General features: G+C 40.9%; 1 protein-coding gene and 1 long non-coding RNA gene across 2 annotated transcripts; one reads left to right on the forward strand and one right to left on the reverse strand.

Moving 5' to 3' along the window:
* Positions 1-5,858: 5,858 nt before the first annotated feature.
* LOC119494699 lies at positions 5,859-11,871 on the forward strand. The gene is made up of 4 exons (XR_005208275.1): positions 5,859-6,979; positions 7,138-7,270; positions 9,938-10,077; positions 11,033-11,871. It is a non-coding gene; the product is annotated as an uncharacterized LOC119494699 (long non-coding RNA).
* Positions 11,872-13,883: 2,012 nt separating this feature from the next.
* Positions 13,884-15,994, reverse strand: hs3st1 (heparan sulfate (glucosamine) 3-O-sulfotransferase 1). The gene is made up of 2 exons (XM_037779220.1): positions 15,773-15,994; positions 13,884-15,093 (listed from the first exon to the last, which is right to left on the reverse strand). Exon 2 carries the CDS (start codon positions 14,955-14,957, stop codon positions 14,040-14,042), a length of 918 nt encoding a protein of 305 aa, XP_037635148.1. The 5' UTR covers positions 14,958-15,093; positions 15,773-15,994; the 3' UTR covers positions 13,884-14,039.
* Between the last annotated feature and the right edge of the window lie 3,266 nt (positions 15,995-19,260).

The following is a 19,260-nucleotide window of genomic DNA, read 5'->3' on the forward strand; positions in this document are numbered from 1 at the left end:
TGCCAGTTTTTCCTCGCCAAAATCTAGCGCAAGTTTGCACAAGTTAGTAGCTAGTATGACATGGTTGGTACCGATGAATTCATTAGGTTTTCTAATTTCATATGATACCAGTATCTTCACTCTAGCTTTAAAATTAAGCCCGCTACAACCTAAAAAAGTTGTGTTAATGTGTTAAAGAAATTAGTGGCCCTAAAACAAATTTACGTTAACGCGCTATTATCACGTTAACTTTGAAAGCCCTAATTATTCTATATTAATATATATATTTGGTCATATTGCCCAACCATGCATCAGTAATAATACTCCATTAATATGACATATAATAGCAAAACACACACAGGGAGTATTCTGCTGAATAATGAGTTTTACTTTTACTGTCGATACTTGAAGCACTTGTTGCTGAATGCAGGACTTGAACTTTTAAAGAGGACCTATCATGCTCATTATCTGGTACATACAGTACTTGTATTTTGGGTTTCTACTAGAACTGAGTAGAACTGTTAGCTCCGTTTGAGTTTCAGGTAGTTCAGGAGCAGTGTTTCTGTGGGGGAGAGTAACTCCCTTTGGCCTGGACTTTGGGCTTTATAACTTTACAGACTTACTTGCACAAATAACAATATAACACACCAAAGCAAAGGGAAAAAGCACAAAAGCATAATTGGTCCTCTTTAATGGCGTATTTATTATACTTTTACTCAACTAAATGATCTGATCTGAAGCAAATAACAATTTAGAAGAAGGTATAAATGATCATTTAAAATTTAAGTCCAAGGGGACTCAAGAAACCACTAGAGGGAGCAACAATAAACAAATGCAAAGTAGTGAGGATGTGGTGTTAATCCTCTCTGTGCAGTTTACAGCCTCAACATGAGCAAAAGGCTTTATTGTGTGATTATTCATTTAGCAATCAAAATAATCATGGTGTCATTTCAGAATTCAACCTTAAATGTAGAAGGCTATTATTAGAGCAGAGATTTCTACTAGTGCACCAGAAACAATACACTGTTGTCTTATTTCTCTGGAGCATGCCATGCTCATCAAGTGTTTTTCTCTTTCCTTAACCTTTCCTGTTGCAATCTGATTGTGTGCACTCGCTGAAAGCATCTGGCTGAAGATGAATACAAGTGGCTGAGGGCTAAGGGAAGACAATGTCTGCAGAGGTTCTTCAAATGGATATTGACCAAAAGGGGAAAAAGCTGATGGGATTTCATTGACCTATGGCAAACTGCACCGTGTTACACAACCAGATCAATGTCCTCTCTCCCTCTTTTCTCCATTCACCTCTCTCTGGGGGACTTTTAATGCTCAAACTTGTTCTTGCTGGGGAACCGGGAGGCGGGGGAGCACCTGAAAACGTTGACAGATGTGTGTGAAAGTGCTCTGTGAGGCTCCTCGGGATTGTTGGTAAGTGCGTTTGATCTGCGAGATTGAAGGACGGCGAGCCAAGGTTTCTGCTAGTGTTGTATATTCCTCCGCCGACTTCAGAGGAAATGTAAGAAATAGAGAGATTCTGTGATGTAGAAGATCCTGCACAGATGCTGCATTATGCTTCTCTGGCTCCGAGAGACATTCTGTATTCACGCTGTTAACGTGCAGCCTTTATGTTCTGTGACCAAGGTCAGCGGTTGAAAATATCTGATTGAATCCCTCTGGTTGATTTGCGATTCTGGATTTTTATTGAGTAAAAGCGTGGCGGGTCAAAATCCCTGACTTACAACAGGCACAACAAAAGATGATGTCGGTGTTTCATGTCTGCTGTGGTGAGAAATCTGTCAGGCCTGAAGCTGAGAGAAACAGAGGAGGAAGTTTGATGAGTCAGACGTTCGTTGGATCAATAAATTCTTATGATCATATTCTTATGTTCAGTACATTCTTATATAATTTGAATACAGATGCTTATTTTTCTAATTTCAGTGTCATCCACATCTGGGAAACAAATGCAGTTTTTAATTTAATAGTAGAGCGATGTTTTGATCTACCAGAAATCTTCATACGTCAGTCAAGACTCGACTGTGCCTGAAAGTTTTTTTGGATGTGCACAGTCTGCAGTCATAAAACAAGACTAAACTCATTGTGAAGAAAACTAAATGTTCGAGTTTTGCAGCTGTAGTAATGATTGGCTAGAAGTTGGTGTTGCAATAAAGGTCTTTGCAACTTATTACAGAATGGATTATCATGTAAAGAGTAGCAGTATTACAGTATTGCAGAATTTGTGTGAGAGTGGTTAAAGTAGAAAGGTCATAATGTGAGATTTTATGATATCTTGTAGTGTTGCATGAGCAAAGATGTGAAAAATGAGATGGAGAGATGTAAAAAATACACACTTACATATTATATATTTATATATATATATATATAGGGTAGTGGTTGACATTTCTGTACAGTTTAATCATCATCACTTTTAAAGGAACAGTGTGTAACATTTTGGGGGAAACACTGGCTTTAAAGAGAGTCTTTTATGTTTTTACTAGGACTGTCAATCGATTAAAATGTTTAATCGCGATTAATCGCATGATTGTCCATAGTTAATGTGAGTGTAAAACCGTGGTACCGCCAGCCACCGTCTGACTTCCGTTGCTTCTAAAGTAGTGTTATTATGGTAATGATGGCCGCTGAGCGAGGCGAACGGCGTTACCACGGTTTTGCACTCGGCAGCTCACGTTACTGCAGTCTTGGAAAGGGAGGAATGAGCGGAAGGGTGCTCAGTTGGTTGCAATCTGCAACCACACCAAAATCCTACACACTGTCCCTTTAAATAGTTTAGCGTGTGAACATGCTAACTACAGCTGAGGCTGAAATGTCATTATTTCGCAGGTATTTGGTCATAAACAAAAGTATTGGACAAGTTAAATGATGGTGCCAGATGGAAAATCAGGGGATCATCAAAGTCATATCAATCATGAATCATGTCAATGTTCATGACAATCCATCCATTATCCATCCAGATATTTCAGTCTAGACCAAAGTGGTGGAACCTCAGACCGACATTGTGATCCCTAGAGCCGGGAAAAGCCACAGCATTTGTTTGTTTAAAGAAAAATCCAAAAAGCTCCATACTTTGAATGTTGCCTTGAATATATTTTACTTTTTAATCAGGAAGATTTGAACAAACCCAGCCTGAATATAGAGCTCAAGTTTACAAGTGTAATGTTTATTTAACTGAAACGTTTCTTCTAGACTTCTAGAGTATAAAATCAACAAAATGTCAGAAAAACAAGATAGAAATGAATCCATGGCATTGACTTCTCAGCTGTTCACATAACAGAAAAGAACAAAAGCAGCTCCACAGAATGAAAAGGGACTTTAAATGACCATGTTTCAATTAGTGTAGAGATTGCATTATCATTCTCCAGATGAGAAGCAATACATCAGCCGTGCAGGTCATTGGATTTCAAGACTCGCAGGTGAAGGGATTTGGTCAATCATGAAACAGCCAATTGATTTTCCTCTCTTTATTTGCAGAACTTGGCACAAGGCAGAGGGAAATTTCCCTCCCTGGACACGCTGATTGAATGTAATTTTGTCTTTACGCAGGAACCACACTTACCACCTGTTTTCTATTTTCTTGGGTTGACATTTGGGGATATGAGATACGTTTGTGAAAAGCTTGAGAAAAACCAACTGTAGAAAACCGTGTGGTTTGACTTGGAGGAGTGTAGTTCCTGTGATCGGTGTTACTGGAGTGTTATGAGGAGATTATATGGAGAAATATTTGACGTGTGCTGAATGTCAAATCAAATCAGGCTTTATTTGTGAAGAAACTTTTGTTAAATGCATTCAACTGTAGTTCTGTAATCTCTGAAATTCAGGCTCAACATCCAGGGTTTAGAAACTTATGAATGGTTGATAATAAGACTCGCATTTAAACCCTGGCTTGAATGCCAAATAAACACTGTTACATATTCTAATATGAAATGATATCAATAAATAGCTGCTATTTGTAACTCTAAATAGCCTACAGCCATGGACAGATTATAGACAACGGGTCCCTGGACACAGACATGTTAAAGTCTCCCCAACTCTTCCTACATAAGAGCAAGACCCCCAGACTGGCATTTCATTTCATTGTTTGTCTCTTTGCGTCTTTTTGTGCTTGTTTTGCATCTCTTTGTAGTCGTGTTGTGTATCTTCGTGGATGTTTTATGTCTCTTTGTAGTTGTTTTGCATTTCTTTGTAGTTGTTTTTCGCCTTTTTGTGTTTGTGGTTTTTCTCTTCGTGGCTATTTTGCATCTCTTTGTAGTCGTGTTGTGTTTCTTTGTGGATATTTTGCGTCTCTTTGTAGTTGTTTTGCATCTGTAGTCATGTTGTGTCTCCTTGTGGATATTTTGTGTCTCTTTATAATCGTGTTGTGTCTCTTTGTGGCTATTTTGCATCTCTTTGTGGTTGTTTTGCATCTGTAGTCATGTTGTGTCTCCTTGTGGATATTTTGTGTCTCTTTATAATTGTGTTGTGTCTCTTTGTGGCTATTTTGCATCTCTTTGTAGTCGTATTGTGTCTCTTTGTTGATGTTTTGCGTCTCTTTGTAGTCATTTTGTGGTTGTTTTGCATCTCTTTGTGGTTGTTTTGCATCTCTTTGTGGTTGTTTTGTGACTGTTTGTAGTTGTATTGTGTCTCTTTGTGGTTGTTTTTGTCTCTTTGTAGACATTTTGTGGTTGTTTTGTGTCTCTGTTATTGTTTTGTGACTCTTTGTAGTCGTGTTGTGTCTCTTCGTGGTTGTGTTGCATCTCTTTGTGGTTGTTTAGCATCTCTTTGTGGTTGTTTTGCGTGTCTTTAAAGTCATTTTGTGGTTGTTTTGTGTCTCTTTGTTATCATTTTGTGACTCTTGGTAGTCGCGTTTTCTCTGTGGATATTTTCAGCTCTTTGTAGTTGTGTTGCATCTCTTTGTGGATATTTTGTGGTTGTTTTGTGTCTCTTAGTTGTCATTTTATGAATGTTTTCTAGTCATTTTGTATCACTTTGTAGTAATTTGGTGTGTCTTTGTAGTTGTTTTGAATCATTTTATGGTTATTTTGCATCAATATGTGGTTGATTTTCGTGTCTCCGGTCGTTTGATTGACTTGCCAACAATAAATGTTAACAGTAATCTCATACAGAGGCTCTGATACTAACAAGCCAACAGCCTATTATATTATCCTTTCTCTAGTAGGGCGGGCACCAGGGGGGGCGCCGTCCCATCCCTCGTCACCTCTCTGGTCCCCCCTCTGTCATCATCCCTTAAGAAGAACCCACAGTTTAATTAGAATATCATTAATATGTGTTTTGTTTTCCATTGACCTGGAACAGGAGTGTGTTCAGCAGCATGGCTACTACCAGGGGACGAGCCAACACATGGTTTCAATACGCCGCAGCTCTACTCCTTTTAATCAAGACAACACACACACAAAAACTCACTTATGTTGTAATGTGAGACTCGAGTGATCTCACATGACGTTTAGCTTTGATTTGAACCACATGCGGCATGTTCACAGAGAACATTTGTTGCGTGTCTGGAGAACTCACTGTTTTTATGTCTTTTGGGTAAAAGACATGATGTTTGCTTATAAGCAGTGTGATGCTGAAATATAACTCGTGCATTAGAAGCTTCCAAATAAGCTCAGCAGTGATGTCGAAACATTCCCAGTATTGAACCCATTTAGAGCTATTCTTGGGTTTCTCTCTCTTCGGGGAGTGTCTGGGTCTGGAGCCCGATGTTTGAAAATCCTGCTCTGTATTTGAAATCCATATGGTCCGCTGCTGCCACACATGCATAATCCCACACACATGTGCTTGCATGGACACTTGCGGATTGTGTGCGCACACAAGCATGCAAATTCACAGAAAAACACAAAGCAAGAAAACACCCATCCCGCCTGTCACACACAGGTTTGCACACACACTCACAGAGGGAGTGAGGGCTATCTGTGGGCCCAGTCATGCTTCACTCATGCAGAGGTGTCTGTTAGCAGTGGGAGTTATCATTGGCCATGGAGGCTTATTCCTCTGCCAGGGGAGACCATGCCAGGAAATGACTGATAACACAGCACAGCGACGACCGGCTCGCGCAGCAGCAGCACATGTAGACCCGGGCAGAGATGAAGGAATGATGGGAAATATGTGCACATACATCATAAAGTGCAGCTCGGGCCCTCCCTCCTTTAGCCTTTTTCCACTAATGACATGTATTTACGTTCCATTAGCTCTGAAAGGGTAAACAGGATTGAGGGAGCAGCTCACTCAGAGGTAGAACCACATTTTTCTGATCTAATATCTTAAACATTATTTGTTGCAACGTGAAGCTGCAAAATGAAAAGGCTCATAGATATAATAAGCATGGAGGGGAATTGATGGTTTGTGTGATCGCCCGAGAGAGAATCATAACTTTGAGTCACATGCTTGTGGTATTTAATTTCGGTGATTCAATTTATTCACTGTAATGTCGTCATCTACCGCCAAAATCGCTTTCCGTCTGTGCCGAGGAAATCGGAAGGGTCTCGATATCCTTCACATTGCTTGACAGTTGAAGGACCAAGGTTTTTTTTCAGGGGTTGAGTGTTTTCTTGTTTTAGACGGAAACGCTACTCCAGAATTTCTGAAGAGCAACTGGGTGAATTGAGGACTCTGGGTATTTCCAGTAAGTAATTTAAAACCTGCATCAACAAGAGGCCACACAGATCTTGGATTCAATTTGTGAAATACGTTGAGTGAGGGAAATGTGAAATAGTTCAAGTATTACAGTTTTTGAAGGTGGTGTGTTTTTGTTTTTAGCCTCCAGAAATACAAGAAGAGAAGTGTAAGGAATGGATTTAACTGTATTTATCATACATTTTTCATATTTTTGGTGTTGAAACGGTAATGAATGTACAACTGTTCATTATCAAAAACACCTTCAGCCGGAGTCGAGAGCCTTTCAGATGTGCTCATGAATATACTGTACCTCTTAATGGTGAAAAGCAGTCAAGGAGGACCAACGCTGCCCATAACCACCCACAATTCAAACAAGGTCAGTTTGCCTTTTAATGACAGAAACCAGCACTTTGATTCAATTATTTTTTTGCTTCACTTTTGTCTGGTTTAATCAAAGATGCTTGTCGAGGCTGCAGATAAGATATAAAGGTTTTCTGAGACTCTTTTATTTACCTGGTATTTCCTTGTCTCAAGGTTACCTGTGGGCGACACCTGGAGAGGCGTTCATTGTGCGCTTTGGTGAGCAGTCCTGTAATAAACCTGCTGACCAGACTTGACTGGAAACATGTAAAGACACTTTACCCTACCATGAAGAAGTATTTCACAAGTAAGCATCCAAACAAATGTGAAATATAGACATACTGTTGTTATGTTCTGGTTTAACAAATAGCGTGGACTCAAATGCAGACACACACAAGTCTTTTAAAGGTGTAAAAAAAATCTAATTTTATTCTCCAAGCAGTGGAATGGCGTTGGCAGTGAACAGGGATCCAGGTTGAGGAGGAGCAGAGGGTATGAGTGAGCAGGCAGGTTGGAACCAGGAAAACAGCTGCAGCTGATAGGTGAGGCAGACCTGAGCAAAGCACGAAAAAACAAAGTAAGTCCAAAAACAAGAGCATGAGCAAAGTCAAAAAAGTACAATCTAAGAGAGCCTGAATCTGTCTACTACCACTGAGGGTGACGGAACGATCTGGCGATGAGTGGCAGGAAGACCGGGGTAGATATACAGCAGGTGTGTGTGATGATTGGTGATTATTCTCAGCTGCTCCAGCAGAGCCCGCCCAGAGGAGGAGGAGGAGGAAGGCCACACCTCCCAACACACTGACAAACTAGATAAACCAGGGGAAAACACACAAGAGACAAAAGGACAGGGAAACAGAGGAAACAAAAGGAAACCCTAGACTACAGGCAGAGAAATCATGACAACTGTAGGCTTTGTCTAGAATTTTGTTTTCCTTTTCAAACCCTGCTTTAAAGATTTAATTGTGCCCCTTGAATTTCCTAAAAATAATTACCCTGCCATCTCTGAAAAACCCTGAAGGTCATCCAGCGAAACTCACTGCCATTTTGAAGTAATTTCCAAAATCCTTCTTTTCTAAAAACTCTTGTAACCATCTGGATGAAAAAATTCTGATAAAACAGACATTATTTCTTAATCCAGGTAGCTGGAAATGACATATATCCTTGCTCTTTTTGTAAAACACACGCATAATATTAATACTTTGTATGAAAATATTGGAAAGGAACATGAATATGTTCAAATATTTACTCACTTTACCTTTATTTACCTTTATATACTTTACATACTGTTTTACAAACTGATACACCTCTTTATATATATTAGGATCAAGTCATAGTGTGTTGTTAATTGATTTCCAATAATAAATATATACATACATTTGCATTAAGCAGCATATTTGCCCACTCCCATGTTGATAAGAGGATTAAATACTTGACGAATCTCCCTTTAAGATACATTTTGAACAGATAAAAAAATGTGCGATTAATTTAAATGACTCACGGAGAATCATGCAATCTGAAATACTGTCTTCAACAAATTTTCAAATTTACATTTACATTACTGTTTTAGATTTACTTACAGTATGTTTATATTTAAGCCCGATATTTAAACTGCACTATTTTATGCCTTAGATTATAATTTTTGCTTTTACTTTTACTTGTGCGATTTCCCCTTTTATATAGACATATTTCATGAGCATTATTGAAGGAACCTGAGACCAAAGATTGTCATTACCAAGGGACGCTTCGTTGGAATTGACAAAAGACAAATAAAGAGCCTTGAACCTTGATACATTATTGATAACATTGAGTACAGAGGTTTTGACATTTCCAGGTAGCTTTGTTTGGAAATAAAGACACAACTTTAAGAAGCAAATTAAAAATCGACTTTATTGTGCAGCGGACTGAAACATTTTTTCATCCAGATGGTGAAAAGAGTCCTTCAGGATTTTGGAAATACCTGCAGAACAGCAGTAGCTTTTTGGAAGTTATTAAAATATCTCTAGGAAAGTCCGGATGCTTAGCTCTATGACTCAAGGCTAGGCTAACAAGTAAACACTGTGTGCGTGCGTGCATGCAATCCTATTTCTGTGTTTGCATGCAACAGAAAGAGAGACGGAGTGGGTGCATGTGTTATTTCTGCCGGGCTTCACACATTGAGCGGACAAACAATCTATTCCAATTAAAGCGAGCTGCAGCCCTGGTGACTGCAGAAGGGGCTGTGCTCCATCGGATCACATCATCCTTTGAAAAAACAAAACCTCCAAGATTGGCTGATTGTGGTTTGAAGGGAAACAGAGCCCTTCAGGAACAACTAGTGTGGGCTGGCAGCGGGGTGGGTGGGAGGAACGGGGTGGCGGGCTGGCTCTAAGTTAGTCCAGAAAGTTCCTCAGCAAATAGTGTTGAGGTGGAGGGAGGGAGGGAAAGCGGAGGGAAAGCGGAGGGAGGAGGTCGGGCGAGGCCATTAATCCTGGCTGCAGCCCCGCGGTTTACCGGTTTATGTGGGGCGAGGAGGCAAATTAATTATGTGGCTGAGATTAATTAGGTGATGTTAAGGGAAATCTGTGACTGTTAAACTTTAGAGGGCTGCACAGCTGACTAGACTAATGGGGCGTTCATGAACTCTTAATAGATGCTACTCTGATGTTGAGTAGCGTGTAAGTAGAGCAGCCAGAAAACCGGAGACAGAAGCAGCGAGAGCAGAGAGACGATGTGTCCTTGCTGAAAGTGATTTCACCATTTGGAAAGCGTCATCTAGGAGCACCTGCACGAGCTAGAGCTAAAGCTTTATATTTATCTCCAAGTACATCTTTATCCCCTCAACGTGTTCTTCAAGCTGCTATAATCAACATTTTTAATATTAAGAATGTGTAATGTGAAAGAGGTTGTAGTGACGAACCCATCCACACCTTGTCGAGGCTGCAGATAAGATGTACAGACTCTTTTTATTTACCTGGTATTTCCTTGTCTCAAGGTTACCTGTGGGCGACACCTGAAGAGGCATTCATTGTGCGTTGGTGAGCAGTCCTGTAATAAACCTGCTGACCAGACTTGTCTGGAAACATATAAGGACACGGAAATATCTTTACCCTTCCATGAAGAAGTAATTCACAAGTAAGCATCCAAACAAATGTGAAATAAAGACGTACTGTAGGCTTTGTCTAGCATTTAGTTTTTCTGCTTACAGATTCAACTGTGCTAACAAAGTAGCCCCTGAATTTCCTAAAAATAATTACCCTGCCATCTCTGAAAAACCCTGAAGGTCATCCAGCAAAACTCACTGCCGTTTTGAAGTAATTCCCAAAATCCTTCTTTTCTAAAAACTCTATCATCCATCTGGATGAAAACATTCTGATAAAACAGACGGTATTTCTTAATCCATGTAGCTGGAAATGACATATATCCTTGAACTTTTTATAAAAAGCACACATAATATTAATAATTAATATGAAAATATTGGAAAGGAACATGAACATGTTCAAATATTTACTCACTTTAACTCTATTTACCTGTATATACTTTACATAGTGTTTTACAAACTGTTACACCTCTGTGTATATATTAGGAATGTCAAATTTAGCGCAATAATAATAGTAACCGTTTGTTTTTTTAAATTTAAATGAAACCATCTGAGAAAATGAAATGGAAATACTCAAGAAAGTACCAGGGCTGCCTCCTCTTAGTTGATTAGTCCACTAATCAGTCGTTTTGGTCTTAGTCCACTAAGATTTCTTTAGTCTATTAGTAATTTTTCATGCTTTTTTCATGCTGAATGATTTATTTCTAAGAAACTTATGAACTCATCTCTGGTAAACACAAGATTTAAAGTGGTGCTTTTGTTTGATTCTTTGTGAAGAAACTCAGTTTTACGGATCTGCCGATTAAATCAACTAATCGATTAGATGGCAAAATCGTATGAGTGTTATTCAACTAAGAATTTCTTTGGTCGATGACAGCCCTAGAAAGTACAAATACCTCAAAATTGTACTGTAAAATATACTTAGTTGCCCTGCACCACCAGCGTTATTCCCAGTTACTGTATGTTGTTTTCTCCCTCTTGTTTCTATAGAAATGACTTTGCAGTTTGTGGCATTGAGGTGAAAACAGGTTTATCTGGAGATTGCATCAGTCCTTGTTCGACCCGGAGAAACGTGACATCAATGCTGCCGCCTGATGTATTCTTGATTTGAAGTAAAAGAAAACTACTTTTCCTGCGAGTTCCTCCGAATGTGACTGAATCTGGAGACCCGACACCTTCAACGCAAAACCAAAAAAGCCAGTTTGTGTGTGTGTTATCGCTGCACACGCCAAATGATGCAAGCATGTGGTCTGATAATCTCACAGCAGAGACCGGCGTCTCTTTACTCTTTCTCCTGCAGCCAAACCTGTCCTGCTGATAGCCGTTGATAGTCTTACTCAACACTATCACTGTGAAAAACACATGTTGGCAGATCGGGGAATAGTATTCCTGCTCTCCGAGGGCGAAAACGAATAAGAGACAGAAATATTGCTTTGGTCTGCGTTTAAGGGGCAATGAGGTTAACATGCTGTCTGCAGAGTCCCAGTAAGCCCCCAGAGTTAATCTAGGCCACATTCAAATATGAAACAGCTACTGTAGGTTTTTCAGAGCTTAATGTCTTTGAGACGGTGCTGCTGATGTTTTCAAAGTAAGATTTGAATAAATAATCCCTTGCCTCTCTAAAAAAACGAGTAAGAAGATCGCACCCTTGGGCATAAACAACTTCATCTTTTGATTTCTCATGGTTCGGATTGTGCTTGAGTTTACCTATCTGCCCACTCTCCTTTCTCTTATCCTCATTTATCATACTACAAGTTACTCTAAATAGGTGTGAAAACAATTAAAGCAAGTTGTTTTCATTCATACAACAATAACACTGCGGTCTACACAAGCTGACAAAGACAGGAAGTTCAAGATAGTCGCACCTGTTCAAAACATCCTGCTAGTAAATGCATTCAGAAAACTGTAGTCCAGTAATCCACAGAGATGGTGCATACTTGGGCACCTGGGTTAGCTCAGTTGGTAGAGCGGGCGTCCATGTATTAAGGCTTGGTCCTGACTGCGGCGGCCCGGGTTCGAATCCGGCCTGTGGCCCTTTCCGCATCCACTCTCTCTCTCCCCCCTTTCAAGACTCTATCCACTGTCCTGTCAATAAAAATGGAAAAATGCTCCCAAAAAAATAACTTTAAAAAAAAAAAAAAGAGATGGTGCATACACAGAGACACATGCTCATGGCTGTTAACTGAGTGGAAATCACGACTGGAGTCATCCTCTTCACTTGTTAAGATCTGAAGACAAACTGCAACAGCAGACGGATGCATAATGGATGAATAAAAATAGATAAACCAAGAAGAAAAAGAAACATCAGACATGCTAAAAATAAAATACATCTTTATTATGGTATTAATTCTTCACTTTTTGAAAAAAACTATTTACAGTACACCGTAATGATTGGCAAATATATGATGTGCGCAGAGCATTTATATATATATATCTAACTCTTACATGAAGAAAGTAACATTAAGAAAAAAAAACGTCTCGTGCCTGAAAGTGACTGAGAAAATCATATAGCAGCAGGTAAAGGTCCCTCAGAGCTCTAAATGCAGTTAGACGTTAATAATAATGTCATATTATATGAAGCGAAACATGAAGGTGTGACAATAATAAACTGCCTGGTACTTATCTTTATGTAACACATTAACTGGCGCAGTCTAAAGTCTGAATGTCATTACGAGTCTTTGATCAGACGAGCTGAGCAGCGGTGAGCGTTTCTAACGGTACACAGAGAGAAATGCATGTTTGACAATGAAAAGAAAAGAAACATGCACTAACAGAGCATGTCATGAACTGCAGTCTGCTGCCCTGATATTTGGCTCGATCATACTCCTGTTACAAACGTACTAGTAGAAAAATAGATTTAGTTTAAATTTACATTAGCTTTGTCTCTTCATCTACATTGTTAGTGAGGAAAACAGTTCATCCCCAACAAACTCTACGCCCCATTACTCCAGTCTGGTCGCACTAAAAGGCGTATGAATGAATGAATTCTCGTGCAATAAGAACGCCGTTCAAGCTTTCGTTGTCATTTGTACACCGTGTAGTCTGTGCTGACTGCAATGTAAATGCATCCGCGTAGATATGCTACGCTCAGAGCTAGTGACGTAGAATAAAAAGGGAGAGAGAGACAGCTTATGGCGGGCGGGAGGGGAGGTGGACTGGTCCAACAAACAGGACTTTTAACCAGGAGAACATTTTTTGCGTCTCAAAGTGTTTGTTGATTTTGCAGCACTTTTTCATCCCAACTCGTCACATACGGCCGCTTTGCGTCACTTTGTTTTCAGCATCAAAACCACTATAGTTACCCCTGGCGTCACTTTAGGATTAGGCAACAAAACCACTATATTTAGGTTTAGGAAAGAACTACAAGGTTGGGCTTAAAATGACTATGTTTGTACAGTAAAAATGACAATGAACGTCGTGACCCGCGGGACACGAACAGCGGCCTCCTGGATGGCGCCCGGCGATAAAGGGTGCCCTGTGCGGCGGTAACACACGCTGATGGCCGTGACAAAGCCACGGTGTTTAACACCCTGGGAATGAGAACGGGCTGGTTTTTGAGTGACGTTTGTGATGTGTTTTCCGCACTTCTGTTCCGTTGTTTCCGTACGTATTTTACTTTGTCAATGTACACATTTTACTTAGTTTGCATATGTATTTTACTTAGTTTATGTACATATTTTATTTAGTTTACGTACGTATTTTACTTAGTTTACGTACGTATTTTACTTAGTTTACGTACATAGTTTACATACATAGTTTACGTACATATTTGACTTAGTTTACGTATATATTTTAAGCCCAATCATGATGTTTTCCTTAACCTAACTAAGTGGTTTTGTTGCCTAAACCTAACCGCGGCCGTTACCATAGTTTTGTTGCATGGCGTACAAATGACACACGAAAAGGCTAAAATGAGTTCTCATCACACGCAGAATGTCCTTGTAATGTCGTGCTATTTATACGCCTTCCGGTGAGATCAGTTTGGAGACTCGGGCGTTCATTTCCAGTCGAATGTTCGGCCCACCAGCTCAAAGAACTTCTTGTTGGGTTCGTGGAAGAACTGGTAGAGTTTTTGCAAGATGGCGGGCGCCACATGAGGGTGAGCCCTGCCTTTTGAGTCATGTAAACACCGCTCTCGCCCGTGGTCTCTCAAACAGTAGAATCCTTTAGTTTTATTGAAGTAAAAATTTGAAGCGTTTATCTGGGGTTCCAGCTTTAAGAACCTCTCCACCTTTTTCATCTCGGGGAACGGGTCCCTGATCAGCTCGTCCCCGTCCACCACGTGGATGCTCTCCAGTGGGAAGTACTGCAGCCAGTTCTGCATGTGGACATAGTACAGGCTGCGATTGAGAGCCTTGTATCCCAGGTTGATCTCGCCGTCCTTCACCAAGATGGACTCGATGGACTGATAGCGCTTGTGCTTCTGGAGGCGGTTGTAAAAGACCTGGGTGTAGTCCGACAGCACCCGCTCTGTGGGGTCTCTGAGGATGAGCAGCAGCTTGATGTTAGGGTTCACCTGATGGATGCGTTTGGGGACTTTGCTGGAGGTGAAGTAGGCCGGCGTCTTCTCCACCGTCAGCTGGTCGGGGAAGGCGTAGGGCATCTGGCTGAGGTACCAAGGCAAGCCCTTCTGAAAGTGAGTCTCCCAGTCGAAGAAGTGCACCTCGTTCTGAGCTGCAGCCACGGCACTGTGCAGACTGAGCATCTCTATCAGCGCCCGCGTGCCCCCCTTCCTCACGCCAATGATTATAATCTGAGGGAGCTGCTGGAGGGTGCCGTTTGGGTGGCTGGTGGTCCCGTTGTCGGCGGGCGACGAGGTGGGAGGTGGAGGCGGCCCCTCGTCAGCCACGGGCCTGGAGGGGACGGGGGGAGACTGCATCGCAAAAAGCAGCAGCCCGAGGAGCACGGCGGCCATGAGGGAGGTCCTGACCCTGGAGGATTTCAGCCTGGCGAAAGCACCAAAACTGTATCCCACATTGAAAGAGCAGCTGCCGACGCACAATGGTCCAATTGAAAAACAAAAACTGCCTCTTCTCTGCCAGCAGCAGTGACTGCAAGGGAAGAAAAACAGCTGGGATTAGAAGATAATATACCTAGTGGTGAACATCTGGCACAAAGACACAAAAACACCTCTGGAAAATACCTGCAGGTACACAATCCATCCCACGTATACAAACAATCATCACAGTTTTATGACTCAAAGGGAGAATGATATCATTCATGGAGAAGGATTAAACTTTAAACTCCACCCAGTAATAAATGTAAGGCAACATAAACCATAAATAAGCAATGATTTAAACAGTAAAAATGTCTTATCAGTATAGTATTAGTCATTATTTTATGTCCTGAAAACAAACATGTTTCAGTGTCATTTATTTAACAATAACAATACAGCATTTATGACATAAAAACACATTACCTTGCAAAACTGTGTATTTTATAGGCTATTATGTAGAGTTTATCTGGTTTGAATCTGCTTTATAATCCATAAAGATTAAATAAAAAAATGTTAATGTTTAAGACTGAATCTGAGCTGGGAGATGTTTACAGGCTCCAGGAAAGAAGCAGGTGTGGTGAATATTGCAAAATTAAAAGGCTAAAACAGACAGAAACTATAGAAATTATAAGTGTGCGCACAAGAACTGCATGTTTTGCTCCTCCTCTCATGTTTTTGTGGAGTATATCTTTTAATAAGACCAAGAAATCCACCAAGTGAAGCTGATCTCTTACCTGTTTAACTACAATCCTCTCAACTCGACACAGATTTCATTCCGTGCAGCTCTGAGCACCGATCCTCTCCAACAACAACAACACAGACACAGACACAGCAGGTAAATGCTCCAGCTCTGCTCGTCTCTCTCTGCTCTCCAGTCCGACTCGGTGGCTCAACTTCACCGGAGCTTCTCCTCCTCTCCTCGGAGCTGTGATTCTGATCCAGACGGTCCTCCTCCTGGTATTTGAGTGTCAGCTGTTGAAGCCTCCGCCTACTTTACATTACATTACATTACGCCTGCAGGACCACTCCTCCTCTGTGAGTCACGGTGTTGTAATGTTGTGGTATTTGACAGAGATAACGCTGCTGGTAGTTTGGGTGATATGAGGGGAGCAGGTGATCCACCAGGTGCGTCATGGAGACAGAGAGTGGAGACAAAAAACAACATTAGAAAGCAGGAAAATTGCTCCAATCTTGCAGGGAGTTCTTCATGTGGCTCAGATTAACCCCTCACCATTCCAACCTCTTTTTTGGGGGATGTTCAGGGGTAGATAAATAGTCAACAGTAGAAGTCACATATAAGTGATGTACATCAAATGAAAGCTGGGATTAATGCAAATTAATGAATTTAAGTAATAAATAATACTAATAACTTTTTATGTAATGAAATAATTAATGAATGAATGCTATTTTGTCTCAGATTGTTGCAGCTATTTTGGGGTCAATACCATTTGTTACACAGATTTGGTGCTAAATTTAACCATTCGAGAATTGATATAAGATAATCAATAATCCCTCCAAAATACCACATGAAGACACCAACATCACCTGAAAGCTTGGAACCTGAAGATTAATTTGAGATGCAGCTCAGCACTGTGTGTCAAGTTGTTTGAGTCATTAATAAGAAATAAAAAAATAATTAATTAATTGAAATAAATTGTGAAAGTGTATAAGAGCATAGAACATGATCGTTCCCATGCTCTATTATGTCTCGTAAATTGTTGCAGCAGTTTTTGGATTGACACCATTTTTTACACAGTTTTGCTGCTAAATTTAATCTTTTTTTTTTACCTCTCAAGAATTGATAAAAAATGATCAATAATTCCTCCAGAATACCACGTTAAGACACCAAGACCTTGATGAACATCATAGAAAAAGCCATGCTGGGATTTGGGATCAAAAACTTTTGACATTTTGAGATTTCTGCAAGAATTGCATTTTTCGGCGATTAGATGGCGAGTACGTTTGTTCTGGAAACTGCTCGGAAACCCCCTTAGTGTCAATCTACCTAGGAAAGCCATCCATCCTCTGAATGCTCCAAGTCTGTAGTTTGTGCTTGTAAAGTTTCATGAGGCTGTGATTATCCTAGAGGTCACAGCAGGTCATTTTATACAGTGAGGTCAAGTTTAAAAACTATGAAACAATGAAATGTCTCCTATGGGGACTAACATCATCACACATGAATACAATCAGGCTCATTCGATTCACAAGAGTCTCAGCTTTACAGTGATACCCAATTTATGTAATTCCAAGTCTGTTCATGGACCCCAGTATGCAGAAATATTCAGATACACCATTTAAGTATAGGCGAAAATAACACATTTATACTGCATGCATCAAAACTGCATGTGATTATCATAAAGTGGGCATGTCTGTAAAGGGGAGACTCTTGGGTACCCATAGAACCCATTTTCAGTCACATATCTTGAGGTCAGAGGTCAAGGGACCCTTTTGATGATTGGTACTAATGGACTCTTTAGGTTTTCTAGTTTCATATGATACCAGTATCTAGCTTGAAAACTGAGCCCGCTGCAACCTCTGAAAGACAGAATAGCGGCTGGGCCCACCTGCGGGCCGTCTGTATTATAAGGGGTTAAAGAGTATTTACCAAGAAGCCCACAAATATTCAAATCAAGCACTTGCTCTTTACAGAAATCTGTAGCCCATAGAGAGCCTGCGCCTTCTCAGGATTTGGGTTGAAAAAGTCTTTTCAGTGGAGCCTCCAGGAGTCCTCCCTCCACCCTCTGCTTTCAGGGGAAATCAATGAAAGAGACAGACCAGTTATTCATCCCTGGCATTCTTCTCCTCCTTTGTCCACACAGTGCAAGTGCATCTGTGGGTAGTCGCCGAGTCCAAGTTGCACAATCTCGCCACCTGTTGAGCTGCATTTTTTACATGTTTTTCTTATTAGAGACGTTCAAATCCTTCCAGCAACAGCAGGCTCCCGAATATCGCTCCAATCCAAACGGCAGATTTACTGATGTTGGACACAAAGCACTGTGGTGTTTCGCAATTTCCTCTGAGTCACATTTTGAATGTACAGTCAGTCAGCGTGAGAAAGTTTGGGTGACTTCACAGAGGCGATGAGTAAGTGGCACATCACTGATGTCACAATAGTTTCAAATGCCAATTTGTGCCTCACAGCAGCTTGTGACGCCCAGCATAGGTTTGTTTCAGCGCGTTCTCATCCCATCTCGTCACATACGGCCGCTCTGTCACGCCCCCTGGGCATCACTTTATTTTTGCCATCAAAACCATTTAGTTAGGTTAAGGAAAAAAACGACATGGTTGGGCTTTAAACTACTCTGTTTAATGAAGCTGAGGCTACATCCACACGAAAACGTTTTTGTTTTGGTGATCTCCGTCCAGACAAACGTTTTAGGGTCATTTCAGAATTACTCTTCGTCCTGAAAACACATATCACATGACCATTCACGTACACTAGGCATGCGTGTGCCGGTGCAAAACAGGAAGCAGCGCTGAACACAGGAATTGATGCAAAGCGCTCGAATGATAGCTTGCCTCCTGCGCATGTAGGCAGTAGTCACAATATACAATGCAGAATTTAACTGCACAACAGCTGCTAGCATAGACAACAAGGTCAGCAACGCTTGCAACTCGTTATCCATGTTGAAATTAATCACTGGTGGTTGCCGTTTTGTTTTCTTACGGAAAAGGTTGACGTGACGGGACGTGACGAATCAGGGAAGGACACGTCTTGACTGATAAGACCCAGTCAAGAGGCATCATTTTCAAAGGTCTGTCCAGAGTAAAACGTAATCCTGGAGTTTTATAACCAAAACGGGGTCAGCAGCGATTTCAAACGTGTACGCTTATGGTACATGTCCACAGGGGCGTTTCTTTGTATCGTGAGGGATCGCTTCGCTTCCCAGCATTGGACACTTAATGGACTACCACTAGACACTCGGCACTCGGCACCTGATTGGACGAATGCTTTCCCTCGTGGGCTGCTGTTCACAGCTTTCAAACCAGAACCAACATGGCGGCTCGTTTGGAAACTTTCTTCTCTTATGTCACGAAAATAGTTCACCGAAATATGTTTCTGAAAACATTTTATGTGAGAAATAAGCCACGCAGTTGCTGAACCTGTCTTTATTTTAGATTGACAACGGTTAGTTTAAAAGTTTTTAGGGAGTTTCCAGAGGCGGTGAGCCTCGCCGGACGCCCCTGATTTGTATCAAGTAGACCTCAACTTTATGCAAAT

The sequence above is a fragment of the Sebastes umbrosus genome, chromosome 9, assembly GCF_015220745.1.
Source record: "Sebastes umbrosus isolate fSebUmb1 chromosome 9, fSebUmb1.pri, whole genome shotgun sequence".
In the NCBI taxonomy this organism is placed as follows: domain Eukaryota; kingdom Metazoa; phylum Chordata; class Actinopteri; order Perciformes; family Sebastidae; genus Sebastes; species Sebastes umbrosus.